This window comes from Cydia strobilella, chromosome 5, assembly GCF_947568885.1.
Source record: "Cydia strobilella chromosome 5, ilCydStro3.1, whole genome shotgun sequence".
NCBI classification, from domain to species: Eukaryota; Metazoa; Arthropoda; class Insecta; order Lepidoptera; family Tortricidae; genus Cydia; species Cydia strobilella.
Genome location: NC_086045.1, coordinates 3,746,496 through 3,772,205, shown reverse-complemented (window position 1 = coordinate 3,772,205; position 25,710 = coordinate 3,746,496). Strand labels below are relative to the sequence as shown.

General features: G+C 39.5%; 2 protein-coding genes across 2 annotated transcripts; one reads left to right on the top strand and one right to left on the bottom strand.

Annotated features, from left to right (window-relative positions):
• The first annotated feature begins 567 nt into the window (after nucleotides 1-567).
• On the top strand, nucleotides 568-2,030 carry LOC134741316 (small ribosomal subunit protein uS5). Its single transcript, XM_063674065.1, has 3 exons — nucleotides 568-672; nucleotides 978-1,497; nucleotides 1,724-2,030. The coding sequence occupies exons 2-3, from the start codon at nucleotides 979-981 to the stop codon at nucleotides 1,988-1,990; spliced, it is 786 nt and encodes a 261-aa protein (XP_063530135.1). The 5' UTR covers nucleotides 568-672; nucleotide 978; the 3' UTR covers nucleotides 1,991-2,030.
• A 1,714-nt stretch (nucleotides 2,031-3,744) lies between these two features.
• Nucleotides 3,745-5,421, bottom strand: LOC134741836 (probable DNA-directed RNA polymerases I and III subunit RPAC2). The gene is made up of 3 exons (XM_063674727.1): nucleotides 5,290-5,421; nucleotides 4,912-5,012; nucleotides 3,745-3,932 (listed from the first exon to the last, which is right to left on the bottom strand). The coding sequence occupies exons 1-3, from the start codon at nucleotides 5,302-5,304 to the stop codon at nucleotides 3,746-3,748; spliced, it is 303 nt and encodes a 100-aa protein (XP_063530797.1). The 5' UTR covers nucleotides 5,305-5,421; the 3' UTR covers nucleotide 3,745.
• Nucleotides 5,422-25,710: the final 20,289 nt, after the last annotated feature.

Here is a 25,710-nt window from a genome sequence, read left to right as displayed (position 1 = left end):
TAATGTTATGTTATGGCTTTTCAAGATTACAAATATTCATAATATTCATCTAAAAACTGTTTTGAAATTATTAACGGTTATTTATGCTGCTTGCTCTGAGCGGTACTACCTATACTTGCCCCAGTTATCAAGCTAAGCAAGCAAAGCAAGTAACTGATGCAGACGTCTTCAGCTTGAAGAGCATACTTTTGAAGATACTCTCCTAGGAAGATACTGCTACCGCATGTAGCCCGTGGCTTTATATTTCGTTCCAGCTTTAAACATGCGCCGTGTGCAATTACAATTCAACAATAATCAAACAAAATATTGTCTTCGGTTACTACCGCGATAATTACTCATGAAATAAAACTATGAAAACGGATTACATTATATAATAAAACTATGGAAACGTCGGGATGCATTATAAAATTCAATATCCGCGATATAATCCGTTTTCATAGTTTTATTTCATGAATAATCAAACAGAGTTCTAATTATTATCATAGTACCAACTTTACAATATTCTACTTAGCGTTCAAAACGCTGCGTTTTATTTCATATGATTAATTTGTCAAACCATAGACATTTTTTTTTTCTGACGCTTACTTGAATCCGTCAATTATTTCCATTCCTTTATTTCCTTTTCAATCGGCCATTTTCTATTTGACCGTCTCCTTACGCTCACGTATCAACGTAAGTACAAATAAAATAATTATTAATTTATTGACGAGTTTTCATTGTATTTTGTTTTAAATAGTTCAAAAAGCAATAGACACCGATATTGATTTGTTACTTAAATTGAAAAATTACGTCGTACATTACATAGCCTAACCTAGTTACCACGTGGTAATATTTTCATGATGTGACTTTATTTCATTTCATTCGTGGTATCCACTTGAGGTTTATCCTGTGAAGCTTTAATGCGTCTGATTTTTTTCCGAACTATACCAAAATGTGAATTTTTTGAAGTTTATTTGACACGAGAATGTCATTTTCAGAATGGCGGACGCTGCTCCAGCCGGTGGTCGTGGCGGATTCCGCGGTGGTTTTGGTTCACGGGGTGGCGATAGGGGCCGCGGGGGTCCCCGTGGTCGTGGCCGCGGGCGCGGTCGTGGTCGCGGACGCGGAAAGGAAGACCAGAAAGAGTGGGTGCCCGTCACCAAGCTCGGTCGTCTAGTCCGCGAGGGCAAAATCGACAAGCTTGAGAGCATCTACCTGTTCTCTCTGCCCATTAAAGAGTTTGAGATCATTGACTTCTTCCTCGGGTCTTCGTTGAACGATGAAGTCCTCAAGATCATGCCTGTGCAGAAGCAGACCCGCGCCGGTCAGCGTACCCGCTTTAAGGCGTTCGTGGCCATCGGCGACAACAACGGGCACATCGGGCTGGGCGTGAAGTGCAGCAAGGAAGTCGCGACCGCCATCCGTGGCGCAATTATCCTGGCTAAGCTGTCCGTGCTCCCTGTTCGCAGAGGGTACTGGGGTAACAAGATCGGAAAGCCCCACACCGTGCCTTGCAAGGTAAATAAACATTTAAATAATCTCTCTTTACTAACGCTTACTTTTTTGACTGACCTTGTGTCATTAAAATAGATTTAACTAAATGATGAGAACTAAATTCGTTTCATTCGTGGTATCCACTTGAGGTTTATCCTGTGAAGTTCTAATGCGTCTGATTAAATCAAATTCCAAAACCATACACAGTTCACTAAAAACATGTCTCTAATCACATTTCCTGTCATTCCAGGTCACCGGAAAGTGTGGTTCAGTCACTGTGAGGCTGATCCCCGCTCCCCGTGGTACTGGCATTGTGTCTGCCCCAGTCCCGAAGAAGCTTCTCCAGATGGCTGGTGTCCAGGACTGCTACACGTCGGCCCGTGGCTCCACTGGCACTCTTGGCAACTTTGCCAAGGCAACCTATGCTGCTATTGCCAAGACCTATGCGTACCTCACCCCTGACTTGTGGAGGGACATTCCTTTGACCAAGTCACCCTACTCTGAATTCAAAGCCTAAACTATTCAAGGAAGGAATAGAATAAAACATTCAGGACTTTTATTTTGTTTTATTTTTTACACTGAATGTGATAGTGATGAATGTGGTATTTAGAATTAAATGTTCAAGAAGTTTTGACCCTATTTATTTTTCATTAAATTATGTTCAATTCATAAATAGATTCACACAGGCCAACTAATTCTGAACACCACTAGAACTAGATACTGCCTGCCTGGTAGACAAACTTCTAAAGGCATAACCATGATTATTCCCATTTTCTTTGCACGTGTGGCAGGGACAGATAGGAAAAATTTTAATCACGAGAAAGGTGAACCCCTAATTTCTTTTCAGTTTATGAAGGGACCGAAGCAACTGATTCCTGATCCCTATTGTCATGATTATGACCCAGTGGCTCTGATCTGTAATGAGTTAAGGAGGGTTGTTAGGTTCCAGCTTAGCTTAGTTGCAGACTAGAGTATGTTAGCCAAGGATAGGGTAGGTGGGTGTATTCCCATTTCTCTCTCCACGTGACCGCCGCCATACATGAGGCAACAAATGGGAATATTTCATATCAATGTATGTACAAATAACAATGTATGTGGGTCAAATGATGTGGGTGGGTGGCGCTGCCTTTCCTTTCTGTTCCATTTCGTAACTGGGTTCATTCTTGACGTCCGAAAGGATGTGCCATTTTACATACTCATCAGCTAATATCTTTTGGGAACGGCAAAGGCAAAATAAATCCAACACATGTTTGGTTCAAACTAAGTATTTAGTCACGCTTTTAGGTTGTCGCTTTTCTTGAAAATAAATGGTGTCGTTAAGCATACCAATAACATTAACTTCTTGGTGTGTCTACTCATCTTTTTGCATTTTTTTTTCAAGAACTATTTCTTCCGCTCTATACAGCACGACTGAAGTTTGAACCCACGATTTGGACCACCAGCACACACTTGTCAATGTTAGTAGGTAAATCCATACCAATATTATAAACTAATTCTAGCTTTTGCCCGCGACTTCGTCTGCGTGAAGTTAGTAATTTGGGTAGCTTATTTTTTATCCAATATGCTTTTTATCGATTTCCCATACAAACTTCCATCCCCTTAAAGGATGATTTCCGGGAAAAGAACTATCCTATGTCCTTCCCCGGGACTCAAACTATCTCTATACAAAATTTCAACTAAATCGGTTCAGCGGTTTGAGCGTGAAGAGGTAACAGACAGACACATTTTCGCATTATAATATTAGTAATATTCTTTACGCTTAAACCGCTGAGCCGATTCAAATTTGACATAGAGATAGTTTGAGTCCCGGGGAAGGACAGAATAGTTTTTTTCCCAGAAATCATCCCAAGGGTGAGGGTGAAAATTATCTCACTTCCATCCCGAAAGTGAGATAATTGATACAAGCGCCTGACAATGATGTAACTATTATGCTCAAATTGAATCATTGCCTTTACATTTTATCAAGGCGTTAGAAGTTAAAATTGTCTCTCAAATAATAAGGATAGTTAGGAAGTAGGTATAGGGAATTAATAAAAAGCAAATTGGATAAAAAAAGAAGCTACCCAATATACTAATTCTATGCAGACGAAGTCACAGGCAAAAGCTAGTAATATAAGATTAAGGTGACTGGGTGGTTTAGTGGTCAGGATGTTAGCCGCGTAAGATAAACACGTAGGTCCGATTCCCGACCTTGGCTACTGCTGTGCTTGGCCACTTTTTTTTAGTATGACATCTATTTCAGTTTATAAGGTTAATAACTTGAAACAACAGTTTAACTTTTACAATATTCTTTTACTTCACTTTCAAATAAGTTGATGGTATGATCACAGACTTTTTCAAGATCTTTGAGTCCTCTTTTCAGTATTTCTAGTGCCGGTGTCTCGTGTGCCTGTATCCTGAAGTGCATCTTGGCTTCTGCAGGGTGCGGCACCGTGTAGCCACAGAATTGGACATCTTCACTGAAATATGCAAGTGAATTAAGTTACAATTTATTTAATTCCACTTTAATTCACACACCTTACTTACTTTAATCACTTACAACATATAGCTATGTATTGCTACATCACTGTCGTCAGTAACTGAATTACGGCAAATAGGTGTTAGGTTCACTACTATGGAGTGTAGACATACAAAAACCTAATTTTTAGCCATAAAGCCGAATTTTCAGATTCAACCCTCATTTACATAAGGGGTTACAAGTCAAGACAAAGATGTATACAGTCTAAGGCAAAAACGTGCCTCGAAAATCAAGAAAATTTGATTCTCGTTCAGAGGGCGCTACTAGCTTTGGCTTACTGTTGTATAGATGGCGTTTACGGTTTCGTTTGTTATTTAACAATTTTAACGCATATCAGTGAAAGAACATGGGTCAAAATCATAAAAATAATTAATGCAAATAAAAAAAACATTTATCCATATTTAAATACATTTTATCGTATTTTTATAAATATTTATTTTTAGTTTTAAAGTGTGTCGACAGATGGCAGTGAATTTACTGGGGTTACAAAATTTACTATGACAGTACCGCTCTAGTATAAGTTACTCTATGGGGGTTACAACTTTTCTATTAACCTACGTGTCATAACATTACTTTATACATTCAATCTCAAACTATTGTTTTTCTATTGATAACTTGTTTTAAAATTAGTGTATGGTTGAATAAATCTTAAGTAATTGGTATTTCAGGTCGACCCCACCCGCCTTGCTGCTGGTAACGGATTGAATCATCAGGACAATTTAAATTTATTGCATGCAATATAACCCCCGTTTGGTTTTTTTATTTCTCCCAATATTTTAAGGGCCAATACAGACGGACTGCAACCTGACTGCAATTTGTATAGAAACTGCATGCCAACTAGCTGCAACGTCAGCATGCAGTTCCCATACAAGTGGCAGTCCGTCTGTGCTGGCCCTAAAAGATATAATAAACATACTTACTATCTGCTTATAATGCATTTCAATGCATTCCCTAATGTGTGGCTCTCATCTGCGAAGACGTAGGTGCGGCAAGTGAGTGTGGATTCATCATCACCGGGCAGCTACAACAGAGTGAAACCCATGTTTCCCTATCAGTACATTATTGACTAAACTTCTTCCATCCATCAAATTTACGATGATTTCGCCAATGTCAAAAGTGTGTTCGTAGAGCATGCTCTACGAACATCATGATGTTCGGTAATTGCTTTTAGTAAATTGATAGTTGGACTTTACAAATAGCCACGATGGATTGCCGGGTGTTGACTAAAGAATGAAATAGTCTTTCGTTAGTCTGCTGTCATATTAATCGAAATTTCTGACTTAATATGTAATACTAACCTCTGAAATTTTCATTGCTGGTTTGTTTAGATTATTTTTGGTATAATTTGGAATAATAACTGGAATTAGAAGTTAGAAGTAAAAATAAATATCCCAATTCCCACGTTGTTTTGATTTGATTTGACATTGACAAGAATGACAACTATTTGTCATAAGGACATTTTTTTTTTTTTTTAAACATTTATGGCCTGGATGCGAGTCCTTTAAGCCACATAAGGACATAACACAGACGTGTTTTTCTACAATAATACAGAGCGGACTAATAAAATAAAAATTCAATGATTTATGGTTGGCCCGCGCATATTAAATATCATGTATAGTTTGTCAAAGGCATGGAAACTATATAAAGGAGCCAAATCTCTATGTATGAAGTGTACATCAAAAACAGTAATTAGGCGGCGCCACCATACACCGAAATACTACCAAAAACAACCTACGTAATTGGGTCGGCTTATTTGTTGCCTTATATGGCTTATGTCCCAGAGCCTAACTACCGCCACCGGAGAGATTAGGAACTATTATTTAAAGCTGAAAGCGGTCACTTTTGCAACAATTCTGCCATAAGAGATGTGCATCCTTTCTATACCATCCATATTCAAAGGTCTGTCTCATTTCAAACATAGACAGAGAGAATCATACTATCTTTGTCTTACACTAGTACTAGTAGACCTGTACCGCTGGCTATATTTTGACCCCTAGGTTATAAAAATATTAAAGTCAATTCTGTTTTCGCTTATGAATACTTTGTTAAGATGTAAATCTTACATTTTGTTTTGTGTCATATATATAATTTGCTTTTCTAGTAATTTGTTATTTTGTGGTAATTATTTTTTATTTTGAATTATCTTGGAGAAAAAAATATTCGAGAGAAAACATGTAACTGTGTTGCATTTAGGATAGTGTTTTTAGTGTGAAAACATAGTTTGTGTCAATTACGTCCACTGCAATCTGATACTATGTCATAATATTCTAAATGACACAAAAAAAAATTAGAGTTAAAAAAAAATACTTAGGTCGAATTTAATCGTTTAAATAGGTCCATTAAATGATTTTGTGTCTTATTAAGGCATAGCTTCATAAGATATTTGATGATTTTGTTGTAACAGGCTGTCACCGTTACAAAAGAATATTAAAGATATTAGAGTTTACATCTTATTAATTTGAAATGCGGGATAAATAAGATGTATGAATTTGTGTCACTTGCATCCACTGCATAAACAAATATTACAAAAATATTATTTGCGTTCAAACGAAGCTAGCGGGCGGTCTGAATGGGCAACGGAGGCCGTGCAGGGTGGGGCCGCGGCGTGACCTTGCCGTACGCAACGCATGTTTACTTCGCCAAATTAACGCAACTTATTCAAAGAAGTTACGCAAACAACACAACAACAAGCAACAAGCAAGCAAAGAATGCGTCGAATTATCTTTTACCTATTTAAATCTCATAGATATTGTACAATGTCACCATTATGCAAAAGAACTGTAAGTACATGTTTGATTTGCAAGCGAGCTGGCAACATTGCGCAGGGAAATCTTAAAAATATCGCGTTTACGTGAACGCCACATACATTTGTGACAGTGATAGGGAAAAGGTACCACTAAAGTAAAATTTGGTTATAAATACCGTGACTTTCTTTCATTCTTTGATAAAAAAATTGCTATTTATGCAACAAGTGCGGATATCATCTTTACGCACGTGTATCATACAATGTTTTACTATGCATTGTGCGAGTAAATAAAAAAACATGTCATGGCAAATAAGTTTAATTATTAAAAGGAGTGTTTTAAATCGACACGAGTTGCGAATTACCTATTCGCACGTGTATCGTACGTTTTACAGTACATATGGCCCTTTAAACTTTCGACATATGCACGGTAAGTGCTCTTTTCCGCACTAGTGCGAGAAAGTAGCACCATATGTACTGTAAAAAAAAAATGAAAACAAAAAGCACTAGTGCGGAAAAGCAGTACTTTCCGCACGACATGGCTCCGTAGGAAACGCACTTTTCGATGCATTGTAAAAAAATATATAGGACTGTATCTCCTAAACCATGCGTCGTAGCGCAAAAATAATAAAATTTTCGTTCCCCTTTATGTAACCCAAAAGTAATACATGAAAAATACAATCAAAAAAAAAAGAAACAAAATCTTTATAGGGCTGTATTAGCTGTATCTCCTATATCGTGCATCGTAGCGCAAAAATAATCAAATTTTCGCTTCCCTTTAAGAAGCCCCTAATTAAGATTTAAAAACGCAAAAAAGAAAAAAAAAGAGGAAAAAATCTTTATAGGGCTGCATCTCCTAAACCGTGCATCGTAGCACAAAAATAATCAAATTTTCGTTCCCCTTAAGAAATCCTTAATTAAAACTTTAAAAAAAACCAGGAAAAAAACTTTATAGAGCTATTATTGCTATATATATAGATATAATATCTCCTAAACCGTGCTTGGTGGCGCAAAAATAATAAAAATTTCGTTCCCCTTTATGAAGCCCCAAAGTAATATACTAAAAACACAATGAAAAAAAAATAACAAAAAAACTTTATAGGGCTGTATCTCCTACACCGTGCATCGTAGCGCAAAAATAATTTAAAAAAATCCCTTTAAGAAACCCCTAATTAAGATTGAAAAACGCAAAAAAGAAAGTGGAAAAAAAATCATTTTAGGGCTGTATCTCCTAAACCATGCGTCGTAGCGCAAAAATAATAAAATTTTCGTTCCCCTTTACGGAACCCCAAAGTAATATACAAAAAAACACAATGAAAAAAAAAACAAAAAAAAAATCTTTATAGGGCTGCATATCCTAAATCGTGCATCGTAGCGCAAAAATAATCAATTTTTCGTTCCCCTTTAAGGATCCCTTAATTAATACTTTAAAAAAAAAACAAAAAAAACAGGAAAAAATCTTTATAGAGCTATATCTCCTAAACCGTGCGTGGTAGCGCAAAAAGAACAAAATTTTCGTTCCCGTTTACGGAACCCCAATATAATATACAAAAAACACAATGAAAAAAAAAACAACCAAAAAAATCTTTATAGGGCTGCATCTCCTAAACCGTGCATCGTAGCACAAAAATAATCAAATTTTCGTTCCCCTTTAAGAAACCCTTAATTAAAACTTAAAAAAAAACCAGGAAAAAAAACTTTATAGAGCTATTATAGCTATATATAGTATATATATATAGATATAATATCTCCTAAACCGTGCGTGGTGGCGCAAAAATAATAAAATTTTCGTTCCCCTTTATGCAACCCATAATTTATATTTAAAAAAATAAACGCAAAATTAAAAAAAAAAAAACTTTATAGGGCTGTATCTCTTAAACCATGCGTCGTAGCGCAAAAATAATTTAAAAAAACCCCTTTAAGAAACCCGTAATTAATGCTTAAAAAAAAAAACAAAAAAAACCAGGAAAAAAAACTTTATAGAGCTGTATCTCCTAAACCGTGCGTGGTACCGCAAAAACAATAAAATTTTCGTTCCCCTTTATGCAACCCATAATTTATATTTAAAAATACGCAAAATTTAAAAAAAAATCTTTATAGGGCTGTATCTCCTAAACCATGCGTCGTAGCGCAAAAATAATAAAATTTTCGTTCCCCTTTATGAAGCCCCTAAATAATATACAAAAACACAAGAAAAAGAAAGAAAAAAATAATAACAAAAAAACTTTATAGGGCTGTATCTCCTAAACCGTGCATCGTAGCGCAAAAATAATCAATATCCGTTCCCCTTTAAGAAGCCCCTAATTAAGATTTAAAAACGCAAAAAAGAAAAAGAGATAAAAATCATTTTAGGGCTGTATCTCCTAAACCGTGCGTCGTAGCGCAAAAATAATAAAATTTTCGTTCCCTTTTATGAAACCCCAAAGTAATAACAAAAAACGCAATGACAAAAAAAAGAAAAAAAAACAACAAAAAAAACTTTAGGGATGTATCTCCTAAACCGTGCATGGTAGCGAAAAATAATCAAATTTTCGTTCCCCTTAAGAAGCCCTTAATTAAGATTTAGAAACGTAAAAAAGAAAAAGAAAAAAATCTATATAGGGCTGTATCTCCTAAACCGTGCGTCGTAGCGCAAAAATAATCAACTTTTCGGTCCCCTTTATGTAACCATTAATTTATACAAAAAAAACGCAAAAAAAAAAGAGTTTTTTTATAGGGCTTGATCTCCTAAACCATGTGTCGCAGAAAATAATTAAATTTTCGTTCCCCTTTATGAAACCCCAAAGTAATATACAAAAAACACAATGTAAAAAAGAAAAAAAACAATAAAAAAAACTTTATAGGGCTGTATCTCCTAAACCGTGCGTCGTAGCGCAAAAATAATCAAATTTTCTTTCCTCTTTATTCAACCCTTAATTTATATTTAAAAAAAAAACGCTTTCACTAAACTGCTGTAACTCGGAAACTTAGAATCCACAAAGGGGACTTTACTAAATTATGACACATATTAAAGCCTGACCAGTAATATATGATCATTGTCAAGAGGGCGCTGTTCATTCTCATGTATAGGGTGACAGTTCAGTATAGTATGAAAAAATATTGTATTTAATGAACATCATCATCAATGTAATTAATGTTGCTTGCCACGCTTAAACATAACAAAAATCACAATAAATTGCGTCTTAAAATAAACTTAAAAAGTCTACTAAAAATCGAAACAAAAGTAATTTTTAAGTCGCTGTTGTGACATTCTCAATCAAAAGGTAGGTACCACTTTGTCGTTTACCATAAAGACGAAATTTGATTATATCTTTATACAAATAACCTGTCAGAGAAAGTGGTACCTTTTCATTAGGAACGTCACAAATGTTGGTCAGTATGAGGAGTGCAGCCTACAGTTTATTTTTAATTATATTTATATACCTACTACGGTAAGATTGATAAGACAATGTAACAGAGCGAGACAGCTCATAATGCCATCTCTTGGTTGGTCTTAACAAGGGTAAAGGAGATAGTATTAAGATCTCAGTCGCCAGCTGATATTGCGGCAAGTATAATAAGCACCCCACCCGCGTAGGTACCCTTCCCCGCGCACGCCCTTCTTGTTCAATTGAGTTTTATTTTGCCAGATAGTAAAAAAACCGTGGATCAAAATGACCCAAATTATGAATGATGTCTCAATGTGGTATTATAATATTGTAGACGTAAACTTAATAACATGAATTTTTTTTTGTGGCAGATACAGGGTGTTAATTAGAAAAAATTTTTTTTTAAATAAAAGCGGTGGATGAATTTGACACAGATTTGTTTGAATAACATATAACAATGTTCTGTAAAGTACAACACTTCACTTACCGACTCTAATATTTTTTTAGGCGTTTTAGGATCAATATTAGGTATTTATTAAATGCCATTATACCCGTGGATGAAAATGACACAAAATGCGTGTGTACGTCGGAAGCCACTTTGCCTTTACAGGGAAACAAAGAATTTCGTCTCGAATATTTTTTTTACAGAATGCTGATTGAAAAAAGAAATACCTAAATTTCTACCTAAGCAAATACCTAGGATGACACAAAATATTATTTTTAGGTTTAGTATATGGTCTGGAAACTATATATAAAAAATAAGCAACATTAATATTCTTATAACCTCAGAAGTTATTGGTACAGGTCTATAGTACCCAAAAGAAAGGGATAAGTATAATTTTCCTGGTTGTTACTGACTGACAAATTGGTTTGACCAACTATAAAAACTAAACAAGGGTATAAAATTATTATACTATACTCTGGCACAACGACTTTATCAGTAGAAAAAGGCGGCAAATTTAAAATATGTAGGCGCAGTGTTGAACTCTGATAGAAAATTTGAATTTCGCGCCTATTCTACTGACAAGTTGGGTGTGTTTCAGTACCTATATTATAAAACATTGTGGAAAAGAATTAAGGGCCCTAGAGGGAAAGTGCCTTATAACCTTGAGTTAGCTCAGTTTACTTAAAAGAAACATTCTTTTATTTTTTTAAATAAACAAAACTGCATTCAAAGTTTTTTTTAATTCGCTTGTAGCGTCTGGGAATGGAACCGGCTAATATATTTTATGTTATTCCACTAGTTGATGCAGTTCATGTGAATGTAAAAATTTCTCCAAGAATCATTAGGTTTTACACTCGTCTGTCGTACAAAATATCCATAAAATCGAATATTAAGTATTATTTGAATTTTTAGTCAAACGATTCCCGGACGAGGGAAGCGAATTTAAAAAACCTTTACTACGTGGAATAGCGCCATCTAGCGTACAGTTTCGTAACTAACAAACATAAACGTAGACTGGGGTCATTATTCCAAGAAAAATCTTGATAGCGCGATTTAGGATATTTACTACATGGAATAGCGCCATCTAACGTCATATTCGTAAACTTTACAAAATCTGTACGAGTAGGATTTTTAATCCCAAGGATAAATCTTGATAGACTGATCCTTTAGACTCTCTGTTAACATTCTTGGACAGGGCATCAATCTTACGACTTTTAATAAGTACAGTTCACGCAAGATTTATAAGGTTCAGGCAACCGAGGTGTTAACCGCAGGGCACCCTTCTTAGCTTTAATGAAGATCGCTCTTATTCACAATGGCCATCTATCGCGAAATAATTCGTAAACCAGTTATAAGTACCATCCTCAATGAGGGCTATCGTTTTTTTGCTCACCAGTTGGCGCCTCTGTTGATGGTGGTCCAAAAGACTAAAGAACAGCTGCCAGTCATTTAAGTGACATTTGACATTTCGAACTATGGAAAAGACCACCATCTACACTAGCGCCCCTAGCGGCGAATTCATACGCGTTAGCCCTCATTACAGATTCGTAGGTCAAGTTATAATAGCAATGAGCTTAAGAGCTAAGTAAAGCGTTTTGTGAAACGGGCGGTATGCAGAGTTCGCCCTTGTCTCTTTAGGAGTTATTCACCAGAGCACAGTTTAATTGAGAAACGTTATATTCTCGTATGAATTTTGTCATCTGTTAGTTTTAGCTACTTACTTTTTTAGGCTTTTCGTTTCTTATTTAGTAAATAGATTCTAGTTACTACCATAGAGTAACTTACTCGTATACTAGAGCGGTACTGTCATAGTAAATTTTGTAACCACAGTAAATTCACTGCCATCTATCGACACACTTTAAAACTAAAAATGAAGATTTATAAAAATACGATAAAATGTATTTAAATATGGATAAATGATTTTATTTTATTTGCATTAATTATTTTTATGATTTTGACCCATGTTTTCCACTGATATGCGTTAAAATTGTTAAATATTCGTAACAAACGAAACCGTCAACGTCATCTATACGACAGTACAGTAGGCCAAAGCTAGTAGCGCCCTCTGATCGAGAATCAAATTTTCTTGATTTTCGAGGTACGTTTTTTCCTTAGACTGTATCCATCTATTACGGAGTTATATCTATCCTTGTTACTACGGAGCTGCAGCGTGTGCCTGCGTTGCGTGTGCAGCACGTGCGAGTAAAGTAACCCGGTGTGACAGGGGTAATGCACACGTCGACACACACGTGCTGCACACGCAAGCGATGGTGGTGTGGTTCGGCTTTTATTAATCTCGAGGATACAGTTATACTGGTTGGCCGAACATTCGAGCGCTGCTCAAACTGTGGGAAGTTAGGAATCCTTGAGGCAGGAATGCGTCATTTCTCTCATATCTCCGGTGATCTCCGCATAAATTGAGCCAAGGGTCGTAGCACCGTAAACGCAGACAACCATAATGCGTGGCCCGAGTAATCTGCAAGCAATTTACGCAAAATATTGCTCCTTCATGTATAATAATTTATTGTGAAACGCTTCTCGACGTGGTTAATTTACTTTTGACATGAAAGGTGAACAAAGGATGTTTATTAATGTTTTCGTTTCTGCAAAATACCTACCTTTTCTTTAATTTATACATATTATAAATTTAGCCACGGTGAAACTTTCCATATGAAATATTTTGTCTCAAATGGTCTCATAAATCTCATACTTCATTACGTATACAATTTGGTAGGTAAGTATATATAACTACTTTTTATCCGTTTTTATATTTACTGCTTTATACACGGTGGCTAAAAAAAGAATTGCATTCCCATTGCCAGGGAGGTTTTGGGATTATACTGAGCAACTTTTACTATGGGACCAACCACGAAATCGCGAGAGAAAATTTACCCTCCCATAGAAAATGGACCAGTCAAAATGTATGAAACAGCCTAATTTTTCGGGGTTGTTCCCATAGTAAAAGTTGCTCAGTATAATCCCAAACCCTCTATGGCAACGGGAATGCAGTTATTAAAAAGCCACCGTGTATAGTGAAATTATAAAACGAATGAAACAGTTCCACTTAGCAACTTGCTCGCTAATTGGAGCTTAGTAGAGCACCAACAGACTTCGTATTCCCACCGGTTTTTAGTAAAGACTAGTCAGATAACCTGACAATTAGTATCTCTAACGTCCAAAACCAAAAAGGGTGCCAGTTTTCAAAATAAGAATAACAGTATTAAAAATTAAAAAAGTCCAGTGATTATTTTGAGGGTTCCGTACCCAAAGGGTAAAAACGGGACCCTATTACTAAGACTCCGCTGTCCGTCTGTCCGTCTGGCCGTCACCAGGCTGTATCTCATGAACCGTGATAGCTAGACAGTTGAAATTTTCACAGATGATGTATTTTTGTTGCCGCTATAACAACAAATACTAAAAAGTACGGAACCCTCGGTGCGCGAGTCCGACTCGCACTTGGCCGGTTTTTTTTTGAGTTAGTTTGTGTCTTTGTTTGTATTTATTTGTCTTTTATGTATGTACGTGTTTGTTTTAGATTTTAAGTTCTGACATGTTTTCCTCCAGTAGCTTCAACGCGAGCACGCGTTGGTGGACCGACGCAGACTGCCGCCTGTTGAAGCTCCTCGTTATGGAACACGTCAAGCAAACTTCGACTTAATACGTGAGTGACCCGTTTTTATATAATTAATATGTCTGTGTCTCATGAAAATTTTGTTATTAAAAAGACAATACCTAAATGATGGGCAACTGTTTTGTGATGTCTTTTTCTAAATACCATACAATTGGACTCCACACTGTCTCCCCAACGGTATCTGGGCCGACCTACCCAGCGGCCACCAGTCGGTCTTCCCAAGTACGCCCTGTACGCCCTCTGAAAAATAAACCGAACCAGCGAAGTCTGTGGGATTTCGTTTCGCCGATGACATTGGGTCCTCCTCGATTTCGGCATTCTTCAGTTCAGCCGATAGGTAATTGGCAGGAAACGGCGCAGGATCGGGAAAAGTGACGCGTGCTCTCGTTTCGGAGGCCAGGACCGTCTTTGGGTCGCTGAGCCATATTAGTTAGTTAGTTATACAATTGGACTCGCCTGCTGCTGCTGTGTGTGTGTGTGTGTGTGTGCCGTGAATGCCGTGAATACGCGAGTAGCTCGTCAGATACATTTCTGCTGTCTAAAAGCTATTTAACATCTCTTCTGTGCATGCCTACTGCTTAATGACGCGTCGCTTTGAAACGTTGAAAGCAAAGACAAGTTAATAAACAAAGACTGTCAACCGCCGTGCAAAGTGAAGTTTCACTGTTGCTAAATATGGCACCACTTAGCAAGGCCTCAAACCTCTACATTTTCTATGAATAGGAATAATAATGAATAAAAATCACATATATTATTAATGTTATTGGTCTTATTAAATTTTTAATGTCATAGAGTTTAAAGCTGCATTTACTTCTGTATCACCTAACACCATCTATTTATCCTTAAAATGCATTATTTTTTCTTTTTCCCCCAAATAATGTCCCACGGTAAGCTCAATAAAGCTTGTGTTGTGGGTACTTAGACAACGATATATATAATATATAAATACTTAAATACATAGAAAACACCCATGACTCAGGAACAAATATCTGTGTTCATCACTGAATAAATGCCCTTACCACAGATTAATAAATAGTTACTACGTCCCTTACCAGGATTTGAACCCAGGACCATCGGCTTCACAGGCAGGGTCACTACCCACTAGGCCAGACAGGTCGTCAAATATAGGTATATAATAGTATATGTGTTACGTAATTGTTTACTGATTCTGGGAAAAATAATAAATAAAATTAAAACACCGATTTTTACTGCTAATTAAATCAGTGTTAGAAATCACATAGGGTAATCCATATCTATGTAAACCTATGTATGTATATATCTGTGTACTCCCGAGAACCTAAAAAACGATAGCCATAACGACTTTAGTTTTAGATTTTAAGTCAACTATTGTGTGTGTAAACTAAACTGTTGATTGAAATACAATGATTATGCAAACATGTTATTTAAACCTAAAAGTAAAGTTCAAACCTAGAAATAAAATTAATTGTTACAAACTAAGAAGTAACAAGAATCTAAAAATATAAACAGGTTGAATCATACCTATAACTCAATTAAGAGATACCCAATCTTATTTTGACCAATCTCTGCTTCAAAGCTAATCCCGCCGACTATCGCGAAAAGCGTCGCAAAATTTTCCTTCTGCTGAAAACGCCGACTTAATTACGAATAGGTATTATGCGTGGCGGCGTGATCATGACGTTTGGCGTGAGAAATAAGAGGCACTTTCTAGCGGAGTGTCGCTTCCCTAATGCTATATCAGTATATCCCTACCATAAATAATCATACTAATGTTATAAATGCGAAAGCTGTGTCTGTCTGTCTGTTACCTCTTCACGCTTAAACCACTGAACCGATTTAGTTCAAATTTGGTATAAATAGTTTAAGTCCCGGGGAAAGATATACTTACTTTATTTGGGGTCGGGCCTCCTCACTCTTCTGCGCCAAGCTACTCTGTTTTGGGTTGTCTCTTTTGACATCTGGGATCTTTCTTATGAGGTCTCTTTCTATGTTTGTTCTGGAATTTTTAATGCGACTTTGACGACATGATCATCACTACGCCTGTTCACGTGGCCGTACCACCTAAGACGATTTTCAGTGAGTTTTTCGGTGATTGGTGCGACTTTAAAGCTCCCCCGTATATACTCGTTCCGAACTTTATCCAATCGGGTCACACCTCCCGCCCATCTCAACATTTTCATCATGGCACTTCTGCTTGTGTGACTTTTTGACTTGGGAAGGATATACTTACGGTAGTTTTTATCCCAGAAATCATCCTTTAAGGGGGTGATAACACTTTCGCATTTATAATATTAGTATGGATTACTTACATCTGTTTATTATTTTATTTATTATACTTGTAACCCCATATAACAACCAGTGATTATTTTAGCGGTTTTATATATTTCAAATCAAGGTAAATAAATAACTTAACGAAAAATTATGCCTAATTTATACACTAAACTTAGTGTTAGGTAATAAACAGTAATAAGAAAAATTAATCTTTATAAAAAAGTAAAACCGACTTCAAACGGGAAAAACTAAAATATCTCGTTTTATATGCGCTAGCAAACTGATACGTTTGAAGTCGGTGCACTGGTATAGTTTGATAAGAACAAAAGAACCAGTTAATGCAATCCGCGACGCACTATAGCCTCCGGAGCTCAGTTGAAGAGACTGGCCGCTGGTTCGACCTGCCGCCTTCACTCTTATTGCCGAGACGTGTCCGTTCCCACGCCGACTCGCTCTCGAAGGACCAGGATAACTATCCGCGAATTCGAAATAAACTAAATGCGACACTTGTAAAAACTGACTTTTATTAACGCGATACAAAGATATAAAAATACTCCTAACACGGTAATTGAGAGTATAACGAATGAGCACTTTAAGACTTCTTCAGGTTTTCTTGAGGACTTTTTAATAGTAGAGCTGCTTTTCCGATACTGTGCTTTCCCAGTCGTCCTTCCCTGTATTTATACGAAAATTTAAGAAAAGGAAAGCTCCTACGATAAGGAGATAAGATCGATTTCCATTCGTTCGATTTGAAGGGCTCTGATTGGCTAATGACGCTATCCGGCCGCCATCGCCTCGATTTTCGTTATCTCGTTATCGCTTACATTATATTTACTTAATTAACTACGTAATTATCGAATTAAAACTTATGTAACCTAATATCTAAATCATTAGGCTACTCGAATAGCGGATCACTCCTGTTCTGCTCGGTAATACTCACACAATACGGGCCATTGTCCGCTTGCGTCGAGGACAATAGCGCGGGTTTTTTGCCCTTTCGCCGGCCGAATACAATACTTTGGCTAGGCCTATGACAATAGCACCTGCACTGATCGATAAACGATATTGTTCTCTACGATTTCTACATACATTGTTACGGTCGGATATTTATAATTTACGTGATATTCGATCGAACGTACTAACTCCATAGTAAAATCTGAGCGATATCGAAATGCTCGGCGGATTTTGCCCGACCAATGGGAGGTTGATCGTGCATCCCGTTCATTTTTACCTATCCTTGTCTACATTTTCTTATGATTGGCTATAATTCGTGAGCCAATAAACGAATCTACTTTATCTCACTCTTTTTACTATGGGATTAGGAAATCAAGGGAAATAATTTGACCTTTCCTTATGAAATCGAATGAAACCTAGAAAACTAATCCTAAGCTATAAAATAACGCGTATATACATGTTACTTACGAACTAATAACAATCTAGAACGAATTTACCTACCTAAACGATAAAATCTTTATTAAGAATACAATCTTAAACTATTCGATTTAAATTGACTTAGAATCATCTACTGTCGTGTTGGAGCGTCGCTAACATTTTGTCCCCGCAGTCGAAGACCAGGCAGGGTTGCGACGCGATGACCGCAAGCCTACAGGTTGGCCTGCGCAGCGTCCCGTGCCTCGTCCTGATGTCTGCGGAGCGAACCCGTCCGTCGGGTCCATGGTAGACGATCTCGACGACTCCTTTGGGCCACACGCTACGTGGTCCGTTCGGCTCGGATATGATGACCACATCTCCCGGCTGGATCTGTCGCCCTCCGTCATCGGACGACTTGCGTGGTGCCCGTCCAGCGCCGCCAGAAGTGGTCAGCTAGCGCCTGGGCAGCCTTCCATTGTCTCGTCTCGTTCTCGTCGTAGGCTCCAATCATCGGTAGGTTAGCGTTTTGGAGCAGAAGAAAGTGTGCCGGTGTGAGACTTTCATCGCTGTCCGGGTCGACGTTGACGTGTGTAAGCGGTCTTCGGTTGACGATATTTTCGATTTCGGTTAATATGGTTTCGAAAACTTCGACTTTCGGGGCTCTAGTATTGAATGTATAGAGCATTGCTGTCTTCACGGTGCGCACCATGCGCTCCCAAGCTCCGCCTGCAGATGGGTTGCCGGGGGGAATGAATTTCCAATTCATTCGCTGTTGCACGCCGTAGGTTTGTAGTTGCGGAAGCCATTGTCGGTAGGCCTCACGCAGCTCGTTCAATGCGGCCTTGAAGCACGTTGCGTTGTCGCTATACATGGTGCTCGGCCATCCTCGCCTCGCTGCGAAGCGACGTAGCGCGAGGAGTGCGCTGTCCGTTGACAGGCTGTATACACTTTCCAAGTGTATGGCTCGTGTTGCTAGGCATGTGTACAGACACACCCAGCGCTTCTCTCGTCGTAGACCGTCGTAGTCCGCGGCAAAGTCCTCATAGCGTCGCATTCGCGATTCCAGATTATGCAATCTCGATCGTGTCATTGCATAACTCGGCGGTAGCTTCACGTCGTCGGACGCCCACAGTTGTCCTACCTCGTACCGGCCTCTCGTAGTTTTGCGTACCGTAGCGTTGAATATGTCGATGGCTCGCTGATCGCTCGGACTTACATTTTCTTTCTGTGTTACTCCAAGCGCCTCGTTCGACCAATGTTTCTTCACTTGCTCGTTCAAGTCTTCGTCGTCGGTACGACAATGCATTACTGTTTGCTCGACGGTCCGAATTATACGCGGCATTCGTCCGAAGAATGCCCATCCCAATGGAGTCTTCATCGCGCACGGCTCGTCCTCGCCGCCCCGCCTTATCTCCATGGGAGTTATTAAAATCTTTGGTACTCCTGTACCTGTGTAGCACTCGTCTCCTAGGTCTGCGAGATGCTCGAACTTCATTAACTCGGCCTTATTGAGCGACTGCGATCTGATTCCCAAACCTTCTACTGTTTTTACGACGATCCCGTGTGCGGTGCCTCCTCGTACAGATCTGACTGTTGCCTTTACCGTTTGCGTGATAGATGTGTGCTTCAGATTGCGTATTCCGCGGATACAGAGGGGCTCGTCCTCGCCCACTGCTCCTATCTCGTCCGCAACATCTTGATCTATCATTGATAGCGTCGATCCATCGTCTAAAAAGGCAAAAATTTGAGCTGTACCTTTCGGGCCTGTTACCGTAACAGGTAGCACCTTGAGCAGCACGTTATAGTTCGGGGTCGATGACACGTACACGCGTGGGTCGGTGTCCTCTCGTTCTGAGGGCCGCGGCTCCGCTCTCGCCGCTGGCTCGACCGATGACGTAACTCTCGGAGGGGCAACCGCTCGTTGCGCAGACAGAGTTACCGCCATTGTAGTGTCTTCGTTCGGCTCCTGCATCGTTGTAGGATCTCCGGGTCGTCGATGTCCCGATGCCTGGCTGCATAGTCGCACCATCTGCTGCGTAGATGAGGCGATAATCGGTCCGTGACTTCTCGTATGAGCATCGGATTATCGGCATAGTGTCTTCGGTCGACGTCTATGATTGTTGACACTATGTTCATAATCTTGATGGCGAAAGTGTTGAGATCGTTCGCGCTCGGTCCCAACTGCGGCAGTCTTCGTAAATCTTCGATCGCCTTGTCCAAAAGCACTTCGCTTCGGCCAAACTGCTTCTTCAATATCCGCATTATCATGTCCGGTTTCGTAGCGGTCGATAGGACGTGTGACACGCACGTCTTCGCATCCCCGCGTAACGCCATACGCAGTCTCGCGACGTTTTCGTAGTCCGTAAACTTGTATCTCTTCGACGTCTCGGTGTACGTATTGTAGAAACTTCGCCACTCACTTACATCGCCGTAGAAGTGGGGCAACTCGAATATATCTTTCGGTGCCGGACGAGCCGCCATTTGCATTCTCTCGAATAACTGCAGCATAGACTCCGCAACCGTACCTTCGTTCGTGAGCTGCGTACGCGCCGTGTGCGGCGTACGGGGCTCGTCCGGTGGCGATAACGATCGCCGACGATCCTCGCGGCTCGGTGAGCGACGTCGAATATGCCGCTCCGCCTGCGTAGGTCGCCTGGGAGTGTCGTAGTCTGGCGGTGGCTCGTTGGCTAACCTTTTGTTGGACTTGACGGGCTCGGTTCGCGTCTTGTCCTGCGATTCGTCCATCCACTTGAGGATTCTTCGTTGTTTTTTGCGGCTCGATGTCGCCTGGATCGGAAACCGCGTCGGTCGTACTACCTTCTGCACGTATTTGCAGCTTCTGGGTTTCTAGCCGCTTACGAATTAAGTCGGCTTCGAGTTGTAACTCCTTTTTCTTGATCGCCGCTAGCCGCTCGTCCGCTTCCAACTCGATCTGAGAGACTCTGGCTTCGACGATAGTACTTGCGCACGAACGTACGGAATGAGAGCGGGTAGGGGCATACGGGGTGCTTGCCTCCCTAGGAGTTACCTGCGGTTGTGACGTCGTATAGTCTCTGGTGACTGTCTTCGGATGACGTGACGGTATCGGTGTCGGTCTCGATAGACGCCGTAAGCGCTTCTTGAGATCCTTGCTCCACAGCATCATTGTATCTTGCGATGGAGACCTCGGTGGCCTCGGTAAGTCCCCAAATCTGGGTTCGATCGGTGGTAGCGCGGCCGCTGCGCCGAACGGCTCGGCACTCGCAGCGCGCGAAATGGCCCTCTCTGCGCCGGTCGACTCGGCAGGGGGAGGGGAGAGACGCTCCGCGTCGGCGCCTCCAGCCCTCTCTGCAGCTACGCGGGCGAGCTCACGCGCTTGAGCCGCCGCCGCGCCTTCGTCTAGGAAGCGCTGCCTGTCTTCGTCGATCCGCGACGCTGACTTTGACCTCGTTTTTACCATATTGAGAGACATGGGGCTTGAACACGACGTCTCGATGGGCTGACAGGAAATCCGGCTCGAAGGACCAGAAAATAATGCAGTCCGCGACGCACTATAGCCTCCGGAGCTCAGTTGAAGAGACTGACCGCTGGTTCGACCTGCCGCCGCCAGACGTGTCCGTTCCCACGCCGACTCGCTCTCGAAGGACCAGGATAACTATCTGCAAATTCGAAATAAACTAAATGCGACACTTGTAAAAAACTGACTTTTATTAACGCGATACAAAGATATAAAAATATTCTAACACGGTAATTGAGAGTAGAACGACTGAGCACTTTTAGACTTCTTCAGGTTTTCTTGAGGACTTTTTGATAGTAGAGCTGCTTTTCCGATACTGTGCTTTCCCAGTCGTCCTTCCTTGTATTTATACGAAAATTTAAGAAAAGGAAAGCTCCTACGATAAGGAGATAAGATCGATTTCCATTCGTTCGATTTGAAGGGCTCTGATTGGCTAATGACGCTATCCGGCCGCCATCGCCTCGATTTTCGTTATCTCGTTATTGCTTACATTATATTTACTTAATTAACTACGTAATTATCGAATTAAAACTTATGTAACCTAATATCTAAATCATTAGGCTACTCGAATAGCGGATCACTCCTGTTCTGCTCGGTAATACTCACACAATACGGGCCATTGTCCGCTCGCGTCGAGGACAATAGCGCGGGTTTTTGCCCTTCCGCCGGCCGAATACAATACTTTGGCTAGGCCTATGACAATAGCACCTGCACTGATCGATAAACGATATTGTTCTCTACGATTTCTACATACATTGTTACGGTCGGATATTTATAATTTACGTGATATTCGATCGAACGTACTAACTCCATAGTAAAATATGAGCGATATCGAAATGCTCGGCGGATTTTGCCCGACCAATGGGAGGTTGATCGTGCATCCCGTTCATTTTTACCTATCCTTGTCTACATTTTCTTATGATTGGCTATAATTCGTGAGCCAATAAACGAATCTATCTCACACTTTTTACTATGGGATTAGGAAATAAGGGGAAATAATTTGACCTTTCCTTATGAAATCGAATGAAACCTAGATACATAACTAATCCTAAGCTATAAAATAACGCGTATATACATGTTAATTACGAACTAATAACAATCTAGAACGAATTTACCTACCTAAACGATAAAATCTTTATTAAGAATACAATCTTAAACTATTCGATTTAAATTGACTTAGAATCATCTACTGTCGTGTTGGAGCGTCGCTAACACCAGTATTGTAACTATTTAGCTTGGAACCGACTTCAAGCGTATCAGTTTGCTAGCGCATATAAAACGAGATAATATTTTATTTTTTCCCGTTTGAAGTCGGTTTTACTTTTTTTAAGATTAATTTTATTTTTCCATTTTTAGTGTTTCTTCATCTGTCTGGCCAAACGGTCACTAAACTTTACTAATCTGTCGAGAAAATCTCCGGCCAGGTTATATGCTATAATATAATTCAACCCCTAAAAGGGGGGGTAGTTACTACACTCGATTTAGTCGAAGGTGTAGGTCCCAAAATACGGAGTAAAAACCCAAAAAATATGAAAAAAATACTTTTTTTAAATTCCTCCACGCTTAAACCGCTAAACCAATTTAATTTTGAAAAAGGGTGAAAAAACTGTTGATTTTGGAGTGTAGTTTTATTTAGCGGTACCTAATTGTAAAATATTTTATCTGGACTACAATCCTCTAGCGTATCCATCTGTCAACTTTACTTCAAGTTCCGCCTCTAGGGGAGAGGGAGAGAAATTAGGGGTGAATTAGCCGCTTACTGACACATACCAAATTCCACGCGGGCGGAGCCGCGGGCACAGCTAGTAAACTAATATGCTGGGTTGGGGCACTTGGGCACTCAAGAATTTGGGGCCCTTTTGGAAAGTAAGGAAAGCGAATTAAACTAAATGTTAGCTTAACCTCTACTATGATCTCTAGGTAATACATATGCCATAAAATGATATTAATATTTAATATGCTGCTGGTTTTTAGGGTTCCGTACCCAAAGGGTAAAAACGGGACCCTATTACTAAGACTCCGCTGTCCGTCTGTCTGTCTGTCACCAGGCTGTATCTCATGAACCGTGATAGCTACAGTTGAAAGTTCCACATGTGATGTTTTTCTGTTGCCGTTATAACAGCAAATACTTACTAAAAAGTACGGAACCCTCGGTGCGCGAGTCCGACTCGCACTTGGCCGGTTTTTTGGTTACGATTTCAATAATGGTTTCTTTCGGGAGTTCTGTTGAGCAAAATCTTCTATTAATATCCTCAAAGTCAATATTTTGTATGATCTCACTTACTATGCACATAATTGACAAATGACGTACTTGTAACATTGTTGTCCGCAATACATTTTTAGGGTTCCGTACCCAAAGGGTTAAAACGGGACCCTATTACTAAGACTCCGCTGTCCGTCCGTCCGTCTGTCACCAGGCTGTATCTCATGAACCGTGATAGCTAGACGGTTGAAATTTTCACAAATGACGTATTTCTGTTGCCGCTATAACCACAACTGTGCCCTTTGGGTACGCAACCCTAAATAAAATTCGTAGAAATAGAACTTAAGAAAGACATTAAATGAAAACTATAGCGAAATTAGCGAACATGATCAGTTAAGCCGTTTTTGATTTATCGCAAAAAGTCTCCCCTTCATTGTAAAAAGACGTAGGCACAGCCACAGTTAAACGTTATTACGACATTTATTTTTAAAGTTTTTTTTTTTTAACTAGCCTATTATGGTGTCCCACTGTTGGGCAAAGGCCTCTCCCCTTGTCTTCCACGACTCCCGATATAGTGCCTCCTCCGGCCAGTTGTTGAGAAAGGTGTCTAGGTCGTCCCGCCATCTCCGTCTGGGCCTGCCGGGTCGGCGCCCCTCTTCTGGCATCCATTTTTTTTAAAGTTATTTGGTATTATTCATATAAATATAAGATAAAATTGCTTCCTTAACAGAATCCAGTATTGTGTCGATATGGTTATACATCTCTTCAATATCGTCATCAGAATATCTGCTGGTTGGCATATATACTTGAATTATTATTTTATTTTATTTTATTGATGCAAAAAAATTACACAGCATTACAGCGAACTAATACACTGTGAAATTTAAAACAGACAGTATCATACAGACTAGGTACATTATACGGTCTTAAGTAGAGGACAAACAGTAGGTACAAATGTAAAAATGAAAAACTAATACAAAACAGAAGATTCACGTTTATCCATCCTCTCACAGAACTTCATGCACTCTTTACACAGATCCATCCAACTACTTGCAAATACATCACATTCCGTTGCTGATGCAAGGAGCGCGTTAATATATTGAAGAGCGCGGACTAGTGGTGATTTGCCGTGGGACATAGTGCGTGTTTTAGGCACAGCTAATAAGTGACGACTTCGCGGTCGGAAATTAAATTGGGCCTTAGCCATAGAAGGGACGAACACGCGTACAACTTGTGTAACCAGTTTATTATTATATTATCCGGACTATTTGTTAATTTTAGTCTTTGCTCTAATATTAGAGCAAAGACTAGAATCATAGATGCATTAAAATACAGTTTAAAGTCCAAATGGAAATGGGCCGGCCATGTAGCTAGAATGCACGCAAAAAGATGGACAAAAGTGGCCACGCTGTGGAAAGGGCCAGACGGCAAAAGAAGACACGGCAGATTAAACGCCAGATGGTCAGATGAACTCCGTGACATGGATAATGATTGGCCCAATACTGCGCAAGACAGGAAAAGATGGCAAGAGCTGGAGGAGGCCTTTACCCGTGAGGGGTCCTAACCAAATTATATATATATATACATAGTTATAGATATAGATACAAATAGTAGTTTAAGAATACAAAATTAAACTCTAACAAATAGATTAAAAAAAAAAAAAACCTAAATACTTTAACTTAGTTTAGTTTTAATCTTTGGTTATGGAATAAATGGTTTTTTTTTTGTTAATTTTATCGCTGTTATTCTATCACTAATGTATATTTTCTATCTTTGTACCCCATTTTTTGTTCAAAACTATAGCTGTACCGTTAGCTCCTTGTTCATCTCCAATGTAAATTATCCTGAAATCATCGCTCCAATAGTCACCTCTTCCTTTCCATCTTACTTCACTAAGTCCTAGTATTTCTATATTTAGTCTGCTCATCTCTGCTTTTAATTTTTCCAACTTTCCTGGTGTGAGCATAGTTCTTACATTCCAGGTTCCGATTTTGCGAGGGTTTCGCATAATGACGACCGAGTCAGCCTTACCGCCTCGGAATGTTACATCGTAGAAGCCCGTTGTCAAGAACGTTATTACTTATTTGTGACATTTTCATTATTCCGTATCGGGAACTTGTTATGTGGTGGTTTCCCCGCTTGCCTTCGACATCGTAGTGTGATGGCCGGTTTGGATCGCCCATTACTTTATGGTCAAAAGCCCTACCGGAAC